Here is a 17,907-nt window from a genome sequence, read left to right as displayed (position 1 = left end):
ACATGAACCAGGAATGTGCCAGTATTACAGATGAATGCATGTAACTAACATTAAAACAACAAAACACACAATGCAAACAATAATATCTGTATAAATGGTATTATATTTATGATAGCAGCCAAACTGCGAGTGCAGCGGTGGTTTGTGTTGTATATTTATGCGCGTTTTATGATATACGCTTGTTACAACGCTTGTCTGTGACAGTTCCACTGCATAACTTATGCAATGAACACAACAATCATAATGGGAATAGATAAAAACATCATACAGATCGAATAGTCATGAGTCATAACGTTAGAAAAGTCTCAACTCGTAAAATACAACAAGCACATTCCTTTCACTCACAAACTAGTGTTTAGTGCAGTTTAAAAGTTAGTTTTATATTTGACATTCGTTTGACCTTCGCGACAAGACCCATTAAAATCTCCGTGCCTATAACATTTTCAAGCAAAACCAACTTGGAAATGTATGAATAGGTTTTCTTTGAACAAAGCTGAATTTTAAAATATATATTTTTTAAATATATAAATTGTATTAGCCCTATAAATCAATTAAACAATTTAACCATTGGATATTATGACATCACGACAAATATGAAATGTTCTTAAAATATTCCTTTCATGACACAACGCTCTATTTGTGGAACATTATATATGTTTTCAAATAAATATAGTGGTGTAAATGTTTGTAATTCAATGACCGTTTGTGCTAGAGACATAAAACCAACTGTAAAACACTCAGAATATTATTCTTTATATAGCACAATACTTTTTTGGGAGTAAATGTGCAATACTTTTATACAGATATTTATATCCCTATAAATCTATTAAACTCAATGACCGTTTGACCTAGAGACATGAAACCAGCTACAACTCTTGTGTTTTTAGCCATCTTGAGTCACTCTGTGATAATTATTTAATTATTAGGTTGTTTTGGAGTTAATTTAATCACAGTGCTGTTCTGTAACGATGTGCAATTTCCCACATTCTGTTTATGTTTCATATAATAATCAAAAATTATCGACCCCAAGTAGCCTAACATACATAGCTACATGTTTTTGTCGCGTTTTTGTTTATTGCCTCATGAAACATAAAAAGAATATGGGAAATGGCATGTCATTAGCCTACTTACAGCTGTTGATCAATAATTAAAACTAGACCCAAAACAACGTAGCTAAGTGTAGAGATTTTGAAATAATCCTCATAGAGCGGCGCTGTGTATGCGCATGCGCACTGTCGCTTGTGGCTTGCCCAAGTCTATGCCTGAGAGAAGCCGCAGGCAGTCACAGTTCCCTATCGAGAGGTCTCTCCTATTGCGTAAGTAGCTTACGCTATGGGAAAACTCCGTTTCTCGAGAAATATTGAAGTCTTTATGTAAAACGCATTGCAGCTGCACAGCAGACAGTAATGAGCGAGGCAGCTCGGTCATTGGCTGTGCTGCGGCAACTGCTCGAACCAATGACGGGGTGACTCTGAACGTTCGCGCGCTCAGAGCCGCCGAAATTAGCATAGCCAGGATAATGGATACCCCGTCATACGAATTCCTTTAGATTTAATCTCCTTCAGCGAAGACCTCCTCTTCGCTGGATCCTCCAGATTGTTGGAGTCTTTCGCCTGCCGTTGACAAGCCTACAGCAGGACTGCTAAGAGGACGCCGGCGCCTTCAGCCGCCTTCGAAGCCTTCTGCTACGCCATCCGGCGCGCATCACTATATCCTTTTTACTAAGCTACTTTGCAAGTGTTCGCCTTTGCGACACTTTTTGTATTTAGTAAAAGAGCAAATTCGAGGCGTTGTTCCAAATGCCTTCGACCTGCGCCTCGTGCAGAGGCCTTCTTCCTGACAGGGACCATCACATTATCTGCACTCGCTGCCTGGGACCTGACCACGCAGAAGCTGCTTTCACTCGAGGCGGATGCCCCGAATGTGACTCCCTGGGCCTCAACGAGCCGCGCGCTCGCTCGCCTTCGCCGCGAACGAGCCTGCTACCACCGTGCTGCCGTCCCCTCTGTTCGAGCCGCGCAAGAAAAAAGCGCCGCTCACGGAGGCCGCCAGAGCACGCGGACTTCAGTGACGTCACGCCAGGCCAGTCCCTGCGTGCTTCACCACCACCCGAGAACTCCCCGCCGCCAGTCCAATTCACGCAGATGGACCAGCACCCCTCCAACAGAGCGGTGGGTCTCATCTCGTTCGGCGCGCCAGGGGACAACAGTGAAAAGGATGACAGCCTTTCCAATTGGCGCTGCATCCGACAACTGGCCGGGCTCGGCCTTCGACCCCGCGCCGTCGACATTAGCGGACACGAGCACGGGCACCAGCACGGTAAGAGAGTTCGCTGAACGCTTCACTGCAGCGAGCAAAACGTGTAAAACATTACCCAGTCCCCTTACAGGCGGCTGGAAATGTCTGTACAGCAGTCAATGGGCCAGTCACAGAACTCGCTCACCTGCAATCAAATGCCGTTTTAACGGCAACACACAGAAATCACAAGAGTCATTTTCTGCCTGTGTCACTAAGGGGTCACGTGTCCACACTAAAGTGCGCAATCCCACATATCAATACTGTCTAAACAGTGCCGAATACTTTCCCAGCTCGAGCTGGACGCCCCATAAATGTATATCGTGTGCCTATTGTCATGTATGCACCACTACACACAAGCACTGTTCCCACAGTTATAAACACTTCCCCAGTAAAAGCGGGAAATACTATAAATGTATGCACCCCCACCTGTAAACACTGTCTATACAGTTTCAAACATTTCTCCGGCTGCGAGCATTATGGAGATAGCGCGCGTGCCTGTAATCTCACACGCAACCCTGCACTCGACACTCAACACAGCTGCTCAGCGCGCGCCCGCGCCTCTGAGAGCTGTAAGCTCAGTGTTAGCACATTTTCTGCCTGTGTTACTATGGGGTCACGTGTCCACACTAAAGTGCGCATTCCCACAGTTACAAACACTGTATGCATGGCCAAAAACACTCCGCCGCGAGCGGGAGGCTTTATGAAAGTGGCGCGTGTGCCTATTACAATGTATGCACCCCCACCTGTAAACACTGTCTATACAGTTTCAAACATTTCTCCAGCTCACGATGCGAGCATTACGGACACGCACCCCTGCACTCGGCACTCAACACGGCTGCTCAGCGCGCACCTGCGTCTCTGGGAGCTGTAAACTCAGTGTTAGCACAAGGCAATTTGCCGGTGGGGCCCATTCGTCACTGCGACACGCCCCCAGCCAACATTCAGCCCATATCTGTGTGAGCAAAAGCCTGGGAAAAAATCCCCGACATGCCAAAATGGGTTTTGAACATAATAAAACAGGGTTACTCACTTCAATTCGCTCGCAGACCACCCCGCTTTTCAGCGGTGGTCGAGACGAAAGTGAGGAAAGATGTGTCACATGTTCTACGCACCGAGGTGCTCGAACTGATAGAGAAGGGCGCTATAGAAACTGTTCCTCCCTCTATGAGCGAGGCGGGTTTTTACAGCCGCTATTTTCTCGTCACGGTGGCCTCTGCCCCATCCTAGATCTCAGACATCTGAACAAAGCTTTTATGATTCAGCTCGTTCAGAATGTTAACAACCAAACATATCCTTGCGCCAGTTCGCCCCGGGGGTTGGTTTCTATCAGTGGATTTGAAAGACGCTTACTTTCACATTCCAATAGCGCCTCATCACAGGCCTTTTCTGAGATTCGCTTTCGAGGGACAGTCATACCAGTACACAGTACTACCATTCGGCCTATCATTGGCCCCCCGTACATTCACGAAATGTATGGACGCGGCACTTTCCCCCCTGAGACAGCGGGGATTGCGAATACTGAATTACCTCGACGACTGGCTAATCATAGCACAATCAGAGGGTCAGGTAACGACGCACAGATCTTGGATTAGCAGCCATCTAGAATGCCTGGGTCTGAGAATCAATTTTGCAAAGAGCGTGCTATCCCCCAGCCAGAATATCTCTTCTGGGAATAGTGCTAGACTCAGTGCAGATGACAGCGCGCCTCTCATCAGAGCACGCGCTCTCTATTCGACGCCTTGCAACATCATTCAGAAAGGGCGCGCGCACCCCCGTCAAACAATTTCAAAGAATGCTCGGTCTCATGGCCTCGGCATCAGCTGTACTCCAGCTAGGATTGTTGCACATGCGTCCTCTCCAGCGCTGGCTCAAGAGCCGTGTCCCCACTCACGCGTAGCGCTCGGGCCAGTTTTTGATCAGAGCGAATTACGGCTGTATAAAAGCCCTGACGCCCTGGAAAGCCATCAACTGGTATCAAACCGGCGTGAGTCTGGGCGTGAACACGCGGAGAAAAATTATCACGACAGATGCCTCCAAAATAGGATGGGGGGCCCTTTACGAGGGCAGGCCTGTCTCCGGCTTTTGGTCAAACCCGGAAAAGCGCCTACATGTAAACTGTCTGGAAATGAAGGCGGTCGCCTTGGCTCTCAGAGCCCTGCTTCCGTACCTGAAAAACGAACACGTCCTGGTTCGAACGGACAACATGACGGTAGTTTCGTATATAAATCGCCAGGGTGGACTTAGGTTGAGCTCCCTGCACTCTATGGAGGGCCCTTCATGCATGGCCCCTCAACGGGTTCCCGAGAACCTCCCCAGTGGAGTTTTGAGAACCATCACTGAGGCGCGAACACCCTCTACGAGGCGTTTATATGCCCAAAAGTGGAAAGTGTTCAGTGACTGGTGTGATACCAAGAGCTTGAACCCCAAATCGTGTGAGATACCAAGTGTACTCGCCTTTTTGCAAGAGCTGCTGGAGGCGGGTCGCACACCCTCCACGCTCAAAGTCTATGTGGCTGCCATAGCGGCGTCGCACAATCCTGATAAAGGACATTCATTAGGGAAAAACGATCTAATCATTCGTTTCCTAAGAGGCGCTAGAAGGATGAACCCTCCTCTCCCCCCCCTCGGTGCCGATCTGGGACCTGGCCACGGTCCTGGACGCACTCAAGAGTGCCCCATTAAAACCTCTCCGAACCGTGCACCTTAAACAGCAAAACTGCTCTCTTGCTGGCGCTCGCTTCAGTCAAGAGTGTGGGCGACCTGCACGCGCTGTCATCAAGCGCTGCTTGCCTGGAATTTGGACCTAACGACTGCAGAGTTGTCCTTAGGCCAAAGCACGGGTATATTCCTAAAGTGTTCTCCACACCCTTCAGAGCACAGGTGATATCTCTGGCAGCGTTATCGTGCCCAGCAGACTAAAGCGACGCTAATTTACTCTGCCCGTCAGGGCGCTCAGAGTATATTTGGAATGTTCTGCCCTGTTCAGACAGACGGAACAATTATTCGTATGCTTTGGCGGCCGCACTAAAGGTCTCGCAGTCTCAAAGCAAAGAATATCGGCTGGATAGTGGATGCTATAGCGCTAGCTTATGAAGCCAAGGGCATTCAATGCCCCTTAGGCGTCAGAGCTCACTCTACGAGGAGCATGGCCTCCTCGTGGGCTTGGTCGAGTGGGATACCCATTTAAGATATTTGTCGGCGGCGGGCTGGGCCTCGCTCGACATTTATCAGGTTTTATAACCTACAGGTCCCCTCATTGCATTCCAACATTCTATCAGCCTGACTGTAGAATGGACTGGAGTATGTATATGCTGAGCATTATCTCCTCCCTTACAAGGTCCGTCTCTGACTGACTTAAAGGATTTTTATGCATATCAGCACATAGAAAACTCAGTACATAAGATATGTGCTTGTGTTTGTACTATGAGCCCCACCATGGACCACCTTGGAAGGGCTCTATACTATCCCATTATGTAGCTCGCCGTTGGTCGGCTCGTGGAATAATCACTTTGCTTTAAGGCTCAGGCATCTGCCTCTGGCTTTATAGAGCTGAAGTCAGCACGCACAGCGTTTTACATGGTGTTCCCATAGCGTAAGCTACTTACGCTAATAGGAGAGACCTCTCGATAGGGAACGACTCGGTTACTAACTTAACCTCGGTTCCCTGAGAGGAGGGAACGAGTATTAGCGTAAGCTGCCGTGCTTGTGCTTGGTCAGTTCAGCTTCAGTCGATTGAACCTAAAGGAACTCGTGATGACGGGTACCCATTATATAGCCTGGCTATGCTAATTTCGGCGGGCTCTGAGCCGAGAACGCAGGCGGCGCCCATTGGTCGCTGCGTTCAGAGTCGCCCGTCATTGGTTCGAGCAGTTGCCGCAGCACAGCCAATGAACGAGCTGCCTCGCTCATTACTGTCTGCTGTGCAGCTGCAATGCGTTTTACATAAAGACTTCAATATTTCTCGAGAAACGGAGTTTTCCCATAGCGTAAGCTATGCTACTTACGCAATACTCGTTCCCTCCTCTCAGGGAACCGAGGTTACATTAGTAACCGAGTCGATTTTCAGCTGCAAACAAATAAACCGTAACAAATTATCGGCGAAGATATATTATAAATATTATTAAAAAATATATAGAAAATATATATAAATATTATTATTGCCCCGTTTATCGGCCAACAATATATCAGCCGCCGATATATCGTGCATCCCTACTTTCTAAGATTACAAATGTATTTAACCATACTTCAAATGTATTACGCTGTATGAAGATTTAAATGAAAGAGAATGTGTTTACCTCACACAGAATGTGATCATTGTTTCCTCATTTACAGAAGATAATTGATTCTGTTACATCATTGGCAATAGTTTAGAGCTGATCTGGTAGTCTATCTGTCTCTTAAAAACTTGTGTGAAGATCATACTGTTATAAATAATCAGTGTGAACTGCCACCATCTACAAACGTATTTAAGCATTCACCAGTGCCCAACTTGCCACAGAAGCAGGCAAAGGAGTTGTCATATACAATTTGTTTAATTAAAGGGACAACCTTTATGACAATCATGGATGCTCTACCATGAATACACAAAAAATTTGACAAATACATGATTATGACAATCTACACCCAGTTTAAATGTTTGCTTGTGATGTCAGTCATCGTTAAAGAAAACTTGTGTGCATGCCTGATGGATTGATTATTATGCCTCATCTCTGCTTAGCTATGCTGGCCCCAGATTCTCTCATCCAGATAAAATATATTTATAACTAGAACTAACTTCCTGTGGCCATTAACAAGCTGACATTCACTGTAAATCAACAGCAGAAATGGGTGAGTTCAATTCCCAGGGAGCAAGATCAAATCTGGTTTCTAATACAAACACAACTGACAGTGCTTGTAATTTCTCTGTGGTATGATTGATAGAACTTTTGTTTGTGGTATAAGGAAGATTATAAGCTTATGATAAACCATGACTGTGGCAGTACATTGCAATAAAATTGTTAACCTGCCATTTTTAGTACCTTAAGGAGCTACCTGGTCTAACCTATAAAATGTGTTTATTTGTTTAACCTAATGTACAGTATTCAGGTTGATTCAGTGATGTTAAATGCAATTTTTGACTAAAACATATTCATTTAAATCAGTGGTTCTCAAAATTATTTTTCCTTCTTTTTTTAAAACTAATGCCCCCCCCCCCCCCCTACTTCATTCCCTATAAATTTAGCAGTCTTATGCATCATGAATGTGACACCAGGGGCCTGGGTAGCTCAGCGAGTATTGATGCTGACTACCACCCCTGGAGTCACAAGTTGGAATCCAGGTTGTGCTGAGTGACTCCAGCCAGGTCTCCTAAGCAAACAAATTAGCCTGGTTGCTAGCGAGGGTAGAGTCACATGGGGTAACCTCCTCGTGGTCGCAATTAGTGGTTCTCGCTCTCAATGGGGCGTGTTGTAATTTGTGTGTGGATTGCAGAGAGTTGCATGCAGGGCTGGACTGGCAATCTGGCATACCGGGCATTTTCCCGGTGGGCCGATGCACTTTGGGGCCGATTAGGGGCGGTACTGGCCAGCGGATGAACCGATGAGCCAATACAGGTGTATACAGCCATACAGGTGTATTAGCTGAGGTTGTGCCTCTGCCAGTGTAATTTACGCTGCTAAACCAGATACTTCAAATGTGTTGCTATACTTCAAAATCAGATGAACTGCAGTACAAATGCGTACCAACCCGTATAACTGAGAACCAACTGATATAATCCAAGTTTAGATAAACGTTTTAATGCAAAAAGCAATTTAATTATAGATTTGATAATTATGACTGGTAAACACCCCCCATTTGCAGTGTTGCGTAAATTACTCTCAAAATATTAACTGACTGCTGATTACTTATTACTTTTTAAAATTGTATTTCGATTACTTTATTAATTACTTCATCTGAAAAGTAATTAGATTACAAATTACTTTACTTTGAAGTTACTTTCTAAAACCAATCCCACCTGTGGAAAATCCCCAAATGTGACACTATTACCTCTTTTAGTACATTAGTACTAATATTGACTGAAATATTAACCAAATAACAGCAATATGACAAAGACAGCAAATTGGCTAAAGACATCATATGCATTTCTAAAAATGCAATTTAACTTTCTTATCTCAAATATGCTGTAGTAGTATCTTCAGGTATGTGTGTGTGTGTGTGTGTGTGTCCACTATCTACAATCTTCTTAGCTGTGTGTGTCATGTATGTATACAGTAAGCTTGTTTACCTTGCATTACTTTGTTTACACCCAACACTGCCTATTTGTAACCAAATTCCCCCCTCTCTACTAATTTGCTTTCAGCGCCCCCTGGCATCCTTTAAATGCCCCCTGGGGGTCGGTATCACCCCGTTGAGAACCCCTGATTTAGATGTTACCACATGAAGCACACTTGTAAGGTTAAAATTTTTTCAGTGTAATATCTGAATTAAATTATCCACAGAGCCACACTACACCTATCTAATTCATAAATCTAACAAAGAGTTGGATAAACAATTCTAATATTTTGGATTTTAATGTACAGAATAAAAAAATAATATGTAACAAGAATGATGACAATCGTGCCAGTGCTGCTGTTGATGATGATGATAATGATTCAACATAGTCTCCTTACAACTTATCATAATTCGTACAAGATGGCAAAATCTAAGTGTATGTCTTTCTTTAATCTGCAGAACACAAATGAAGACTTTTGGAAGAATATTTCAGCTCTGTTGGTCCATACAACATTTCGACACTCCAAAAAGCACATAATGGCAGCATAAAAGTAATCCATACGACTCCAGTGTTTAAATCTATTTCTTCAGAATTTATATGATAGGTGCGGGTGAGAAACAGATCAATATTTAAGTTCAAACTGCAAGAAATTAATCTCCCTGCCAATTCATTTGGTCAGATCTCAATGCAGCTATAGCCTTTTAAAATGGAATGCCTAAATTATCTATTCTATTGGTAGTATGGATGTTCTAATACTACAAAATTTAAAGCGGACGTCTCCCCTCAGTGTACATTCTGTAACGTTAACCTTGAAATTGTCCCAAATTAGTTTTTTTGAGTGATTATGTAATGGATTTCTGGAAAGAAGTGTCTATGATAGTTTTCTCAATTTATAACAAATTCTTTATCTTTGAGATTATGACTATTGTTTTTAAATTGGGATAATGGGTTGAGTAGGATGGATGATTTGTTAAAGGTGTTAACACTTTGTGGACAGTTTCACTTACACAAATGCAAAGTTACATCGTTAAAACATAACTTTAGGATTTTTGTATTGACATAAAAATATTTTATGACTCCCTATGCTCCACGTCTAATATGGAAATGATAAAAACATATTTTGTTGAAGAGAATGATGGCCTCATTTGAAATGTCTTAAGTGTGTTATTTGCAGGTATGTTTTTTCCCCACCTGTGTATTTATAATTTAATTGCATGTAACTTTATATTCTAAATTAAAGTGCCTTATTGTTAATACATTTAACCCTGTTAAGTAGGGGAATGCATGAAGAATGTGAATCAACAAAAAAATCTAAAAGATGAATGTGAAATTGAAAGTTAAAGAATTTATAGTAAAAATGTACTAAATTAGTAATCTATTTCTACTCCACAACTCTCAAATAGCTTCTTAAGATATTGATTTAACCACTGGAGTCTTAGTGATTACTTTTATGCTGACATATGTCATTTTTTGGAGCTTCAAAATATTGGCACCCATTTACTTGCATTGTATGGACCAAAAGAGCTGAGAAATTCTCATAAAAAGAAAGTCATATCTGATGGCCTGTGTTAAATGTTGAGATAATTATTTGCAGAAGCCAATTTGCACATTTTGGGGGGATTTTGCCATCTGGTAATAATTATGAAAACTTGTCATAAGAGTGGGTTTAAAATATTCCAGCAAAGCATCACACTTATTTAACCTCAAATCAATTACAATATTAATCAAAATTTTTAGGAGCACACTCTACAGTGTCATGGCCCGATTAACTGAGGAGACACCGCCAACATTTGAGTCCACCTTAAAATCCAAGGCTGTTTCAGAAGCCTCCAATATCAAGTTCTGCTGTGCGGTCTCAGGTATCCCACCAAATCAAGTGAACAAATGTTCAGTTGTGAGTACATTGTTGAAATGAACATTACTGAGGTTGTCTCGACTTTTCTGTAATTTTTTTCCCCCCCACTAACACTCATGCAGGTTACCCTGCCCCTGAGGTGACATGGTACAAAGATGATGTGGAACTGGACAGATACTGTGGCCTCCCCAAATATGACATTTCACGTGATGGCAAGAACCACACACTCCATATATATGAGTACGTTCCTTTCCAGTGTGGTCTGTGAAACATTTTTTCCTGTTAGTTCAACGAAAATGGAAATTCTGCAATCATTTACTCTCCCTCATGTTGCTTTGAACCTGACATTCTTTCTTCTGTGGACAAAATTATTTAATAATAAAATAAATTATACACACTCATAAAGCAATATGTTAGAACCTGACAGCCTCAGTCACAATTCACATTCATTGGACCTTTTTTCCATGCAATGAAGGTGAATGGTGACTAAGGCTTGTCATTCTGCTTAATGTCTCTTGTACTGTAGTGTTCCACAAAAGAAAGAGTGGCAAATGGGTTTGGGACAACATAAGGTGGAAGAAATGATTACAGGGTAATCAATCTAGGGTAAAGTATCCCTTTGAGGTTTATAACATTTTATATATATATTTATTTCTGCCCTAGCTGTACTCTAGAGGATGCTGCAATTTACCAGGCATCGGCACAGAACAGTCGAGGCATTGTATCATGTTCAGGAGTCTTGGAGGTGGGAACCATGAGCGAGTACAAAATTCATCAGAATTACTTTGCAAAGCTTAAACAACGAAATGACAACCGCTGTCGTGAGCAGGAGGAATACCACAAAACAGACAAAGAGAATGTTCCCGCAGCCCTTGAGACCTTTAAAATGAGGAGTCCTGAAAGAGCCCAGAGGAAGCGCAGGTCCCCCATGTTTACAAGCCTCAGTCTAGGGGCTGCCAGCTCCTCAGATGAGAAAGAAGGGGTTAACACTCTCAGTCAAACACCTCCAGTGGAGGACAGGCTTGGTTCCTCTGTTCATGAATCTGCAGCAGCCCCTGTTCATGGCATATCAATCATTGAAATGATCCAAAACAGAGACAAAGACAGCCAGGGGCTCAAATATATACACAAGACTGTGCACAAGGCCTCCAGCAAACAGACACAGAAAGAGAATTATGCCAAGAAGAAGATCAAAATCTCAACAGCAGAAGCGGAGAGGAACAAGGAAAGTAGGCAGACTGGAAAAGGGGAAGTGACAGATATAGAGATGAGAACGGAGATAAGCAATTCCATTGAGAAGATGGAGCTACAGAAGACTTTCATTCAGGTTGCATCAGAGACTGAATTGAGAAACAAAGTGGATGCCACTAAAAAGAGTGAAAAACTGTCAGTGAAAACGAAGGAAAGTCCCTCAGAATCAAAGAGAGCACAGATTGCTCCAAAGCTAAATGCAAACCAGAAACAGCCAGCATTGAACATTTCCATGGCAACTCAGAATGTGGTGGTCGGAGACATAAAGCAAACTGAATCATCTGACCAAAAGAAAAGTTTAGGTACACCTCATCCCGAACATCACGTAAATCAAGCTCTAGATAATAGACAACATGTTTCAAAGCAGAGGGCAGAGAACTGTAACCCAACTCCCATAAACAACGAGCTCATGGATTTAAATGACAACGAGAATAAACCACCAGTAGGTACCAGTACATGTGTGAGGATCCTGCCTCATTCTTGTGGTGGGGGTGACGTCAATGCAGACACAGGGGAGAGGAATGCGTCTGCACACTCTGATAGGGCCTCGGTGAGTGTTTCCTCATGCTCTGACTGTGAGCTGATGCTTATGAGTGTAATGTTTCCAGTGGTAGTGGGATCAGTGACCCCCCTTACTCACAGTTACAAACTATAAATAGAGTCATAAGCATGACTTTGAAGAAGGGATGAGACCCAGCTTAAATGACACACACAAGCAGGATCCCAAAAAATAATACTATCCCCATTATGAAAATTGTGACCCAGGGTACACATAAAAAGCATTACAGAGAAGCTGAGATATCTTAAATATGTTTGCTGTCACTAATCACCTGTTGTTGCACAGGTTGATAGATGTAGATACAAAATATGACTATAGTGTGTAAACCATAAGTGCTTTGGTCTGTTTGACAGACATGTTCAGCCCAGCTGCTCTCCTTTTAATATCTCACATTCCCATCTGATCTCATAAAACCTTAAAATACTTTCTAAACATGGTCAGGAACCGATGCTAAAGAAGAAGCAAAGATACACACAATCACGTCAAACAGGTGGTTTCTCAATCTGTCTTGTAAGCATATAATTAGGATATTCAAATGATCTAAAATTGGCTTCCTGCATATAGAGGAATGTAGAACCCATTCATGCTTACATTAATGGTAAGTTTTCTCTTATCCAAGCTAAATGAGATGTAATCCAGTACTAATATTATGGAAGTTCAGCTAACACAATGATCTGTTGATTTAAGATTAATGACACAAGTGCTAAGATGCAGACTCTCACAACAGATTTTCAGTGGTTAGTAACCTGGCATTAGGACAGTCTAATGGATGCACATTAAATGGACAAGCCAGAAAAAGTTTTTTTTTTCCCCACATGATTTCAGCATAAGGAGCTAAATGTATTATTTTACTATTTTAGTCTTTTATTGGTGATTTTAAATATGAAATAATAATAATAATAATAATAATAATCTGTACAAACAGATTTTGAGATTTCAGTCTTTCCCCATGCAAGTAGATGAGCTGTATGCCTTTTACTAGGAATGGCTGGATTGATCCTGAATTATCGATACTTCTGATAATCATGTCGTATCCAGAATATTGATCCTCACATAAAAATATAAATTCTATAGTTTTAAAACTCACTTATAGGCATCTTTAACTACTGTTATTAACATTAAAATACATACAACACCATGTACTTATTGTGTAACTACACGTTCTTCTGCCTTCTCACATGATACGAATTCTTACATTTGCTGCTATTGAGGTTGAGGTACCAGTAGGTTTAGAGTTGGGGTTAGGGTTTGGTTTAGGGGTTAGGTTGCTTCATGTGACATTTGTTTCTAATGTGTTTGTGTGAGTTTTTTTTTACAAATTTATTTAAATCAAAAGTTGTTTAAACATTAATAATGTTCTGTAATTGTTTTAAATAAATAAACAAGTCTAATAAATACATATTTAGGCCTATAAATTACAAAAAAATATTATTAATAATATTTAAAATTGCCCATTTTATCCCAAGAATTAAAAAACAAAACAAAAACATAAACAAAACAAAAAAATGAATTAATAGAGGTATTGTATTGGAATTGGTATTGACCATTTCACCCTTGATATTAGAGTGTTACCGAGATGGATGATGAGTAAACTGATTTGTCTAAAAGAGACTTTGGTTACATGACATCTGTTTAATACATAAAAGAAAATGTTTGAGTCATTTTATTTTAATATAAATGTAACTAGGTCAGTGAGCAATAGGTCTGTCCAAAAAGAGCATTTTCAAGTGAGACTTTACCATGAGAAAGATTTCCCTACCAAATAGAAATTTATTCACTAAACATAAAGCAACATTGTCTGAATGGGAGATTCTTTGTTGTTTTATACCTGACAGTTATGATCAGTTATGCTATCTCCATTATTTAATTAGCTCCCTTCCAACTTGTACTATTGTTTTTATCGCAAGACTTTTATTTTTCTAATCTTGTCCAGCTTTACGTATCTGTGTTATTTGTTCTATTTTGTTCTTATCTGTATTTCTTTGCTGAGTAAAAGAAAAAAAAATGGCACTCATGTTAGCTCCCTTGCTTGATCATTATAGATGTGTATAAATTTTGTTTTATAGACTTAAGGAAATACTTAGGAACTTAGTTTGACTGTTGAGATAAAATTTTGTTATTTAAGTTTTATAAAATAAATATATCTAAAATATTTATTCTATCACATGATAGAACTCAAGGTGGTGTGTGGGTGTAAAAGGAATGCTGGAAGAATTGTCAGGGGCTATGTATACATCTGTTTATGATTGCATGGGATTATTAGGACATGCATATGTAAACAAAAGTCTTTTGTGGTAACATATGATCCTGTGATTTCAGTCTGTAGGTGACACTCACATTGAGCCCATAGAGCCACCAAATTGTGTAGACCTTCACCCTTTCCAGAGGGCCATGGAGTTAAACCATCAACCTTCATTGGTGCATGAGGTCACTGCATGTGTTAAGGAAACAGATACTATATTCAGATCCTGCCACCTTGCATCCCAGAGACAGAAGGAAAGAGAAGGTAACCAGTCCATGGGATCAACAAAATGCAGTACACTCCCTGTTACTCGGCATAACCAGTCTGATCTTAAAAAAACACTGGGTGAGGAAATCTCTTCAGGTCATGTTTCACACACGCTCCAAGAAGGCCGAGTTGCAACAGCTATGAATTCCTCATTGGGAGAGGACAAACTAACCAAAATGAGTGAGAAGCATCACAAAGCTGGAAACCAGCAAATTAAAGAAGACTTTGAAGAATCCAAGGCTAAAACACAACCTGTGGTCATATCTCTAAACACTATGGAAGATAATCAGATGGAAATCAGTGCTGATAAGAATATAGAATTGGTCTGTGCAAAGACACATGTACCGAAGGATGGCATTTTTAAAGAAAAATCCAACCCAAACTCAAAACATTCCATACCTCAAGTTACTGTCACAGAATTTGTACAAATTTGCAACCTTAGAAGTATGTCAAACTCAGATGAGGCTGTGAATGACTCTTCAGTCGCTGATGTTCCAGTGAAAGTTACTAATGAGTGTCAGAGCAGTGCAGCTACCATCCCTAAAATGGACATACAGGAACATGGGCAATCTAATTTAACCCCATCTGAAGCACTCAAAGCAACATATCGTGAGAGGAAAAGTTACCCAGCAAAAAAAGAGAATGGACACTGCATCTCATCTTCTCTTGATACTAGTATTGTTGAAGAAAAAGATTATGACAATAATCCTAAAGCAGAACACGTTGGCCTCTGCACATTCCTCTCCCAACATACAAAGGCCTTACCAACAGAATTTATCATTCCTGCCATATATATTACAGATGTGGACAGCACATCTCAAAATAGCACAAATACAGACAGCATTATAAACAAGAGTCCTGTTACTAAATCAGAGACAGTTCAGATCAGCACTAAAACAAAAACAGTAACTTCTTATGTGACAAATAGCAACAAAATAGGAAATACATTTAATCAATCAGATCACATGAACGAAACCATAGCCACTTGTGAATCTGAAGGTTTGCCTGAGGAGCAGGGTCATCTTTCCTGTTACTCAAAAACCTCTGACGTAAACAAGACTGATCAACTGCCACACAGTCAAGAAAATGACATTCAACAACCTAAAAATCAGAGTGCCACTGAGAATGATGCCAATCGACCAATCGTAGAGGGTGTTTTGCAATGCAATGGTGAGAAAAGCAAAAAGACAAATGAGTTAGGCTTAGTTGAAATCAAATGTCTCCCATTGTTGGCAAAGCCAGATCTTAATCTGAAACCCGAATCTGACTCCTTCATAAAACAATTGAAGTGTGCTGTGTTGGACCTTGAGGAGTCGAATCTATGTCCCACCAGTGCCATGCTAAATCCTGCACCACATGGAAATTCTAAAGGCGAAGTTAAAGATGGGAAAGTAAATTCTGCAGTGATACAGCTTGGTATGGGGGAGTTTGTTTTGCCTCAAACTAATAGCAGTTTAAATACAGTAGTCTCCCCACTGAGTCCATCTTATGAGGCCACAATCCCACTAAATACTACAGACAATCAGGTGTTCTCCTCTACTACTACCTACAGTAATCTTGCCACCAGTGTACATCAAAAGACTATGTTCCCCAGGACTAAAAAAGGGAAGAGTGAAGTAGGGATGGCCACTTGTACTGAAGAGGCAAAGAAAGACACAAATCAGGAGGACAAATTATCTTTGAATGCACAACTTGTATCTCTGCAACTATCCATCAGTAACTCACCATTTGAGACATCATTAAAGAAAGTCTCCCCATCTTTAACTCAGAGGGGTTTCAAAGTTGACCTCTCCAAGCCAGCAGGAAATGAGAATGATAAGACCAAATCAATAGAGAAAGACAAAGAGAAACAGTTTAAAGGTAAGGCTATAAATGATTGGATAGTGAACAAAATCCTGTCTTTATAATCTAAAACAATGTCCTTATAAGATTTTTTAGTTAAAAATGAACAAATGACCATTAATGATTAAGTACATAAAACAATGTCCTTATCTTACCCTGATTCATTTCAGCAAGCCTATAAAAATTATTTGTATTTTGAGCTGTCGGGTTGGATTTGGAGCAAAATCGCTAGCTTATGTAATTATTATTTGCTTCATGATGTCATGTCCGTAAACACAAGAAAGAAATATCGGCTGTCAAGTGTTCAGTCATTCAGTCACGCAGTTCAAGACAGCATCGCTGCTCTCTGGATGGATGTTTATCTGTTATACATTTGGCAGAGTTATTTACCTGCTATAATGCTTGGAATTGGCTATGTCTGGTAAGGTTGCCATGCGTTTATGAAATTAACATTACTCGTGTGTTTACAGAATGCGATCCGTTGTCAGGGGAAGTTACTGTGCATGTTTACTAATACATATTACTTTTGAAATTGACTTCTTGTGCATATTATTTTCATGTTTAATAAATATATTTTATTCCAATTATTGCTTGTTTTATTTTTTAGTTTACAGTGTTATTAGGCCTACAGTTTCAATTGCTGTGTTAATTTTTTTAGTTATTCATTTTAGTCACAGTTTTAGTCTTTTGACAAAAATATATTTTAAAAATAGTCAACATTTCATCATGTTATATTCAGTAATTTTAGTCAGTTTTACAAAAATGTCTAATGAAGATAATATCTTTTACATGATGACATGCAAAATAGACAAAAGAAGTGTCAAACTTTAGTCCAAACTTTAATCAAATATTCAAATATTTAGAAACATTTTTTATAAACATTTTCTAATGTAAACATGTATCAAACACACAGAATTAATTTACATAGGCCTGCTGTCCTTGTTGTGAAAACCCTGAGCTCCTGAAATAATAATGTATAGACGGAAGTTGTCACATATTGTGGTAGTGATGATGATTGAGAGGCGAGAGGCAATGGATCAATTTGCAGGCTTTTTAATGAAGAAGATGAAGAAGATATAAAGCAACGTTAAGTACCATAAACCAAATAAACTTTGGGAGGCCTGGGAAGTGGCCTCAGGGCTGGGATGGGATCCGGAGGCCTGGGAGGTGGCCACAGAGCAGAGGCAGAGCCATGGACGGCTCAAAGCCGTGGAAGGTGGAGCTGTGAGGGGCTTGAGAGGCACAGCCAGGGAACTTGGTGCTCGGAGAGTTGCCGACGGCTCAAATGGCCAGGGTGGAGCTGAAGTTTCGGAGGACCGAGGTAGCGCCAAATGCTCGGAGGA

At 41.0% G+C, this 17,907-nt stretch overlaps 1 protein-coding gene across 1 annotated transcript in view; it reads left to right on the top strand.

Annotated features, from left to right (window-relative positions):
- The window catches only part of alpk3b (alpha-kinase 3b), a 29,258-nt gene that overhangs the window by 1,286 nt on the left and 10,065 nt on the right, over positions 1–17,907 (top strand). The window contains exons 2-5 of the mRNA XM_052151755.1: positions 10,286–10,407; positions 10,526–10,643; positions 11,067–12,204; positions 14,533–16,582. Coding sequence (XP_052007715.1) covers positions 10,286–10,407; positions 10,526–10,643; positions 11,067–12,204; positions 14,533–16,582 — 3,428 coding nt within the window. The remainder of the gene's footprint in view (positions 1–10,285; positions 10,408–10,525; positions 10,644–11,066; positions 12,205–14,532; positions 16,583–17,907) is intronic.

The sequence above is a fragment of the Xyrauchen texanus genome, chromosome 2 (genome assembly GCF_025860055.1).
Source record: "Xyrauchen texanus isolate HMW12.3.18 chromosome 2, RBS_HiC_50CHRs, whole genome shotgun sequence".
In the NCBI taxonomy this organism is placed as follows: Eukaryota; Metazoa; Chordata; class Actinopteri; order Cypriniformes; family Catostomidae; genus Xyrauchen; species Xyrauchen texanus.
Note: the sequence above shows the minus strand (reverse complement) of the source record. Positions and strands in the feature narration are given on the sequence as shown.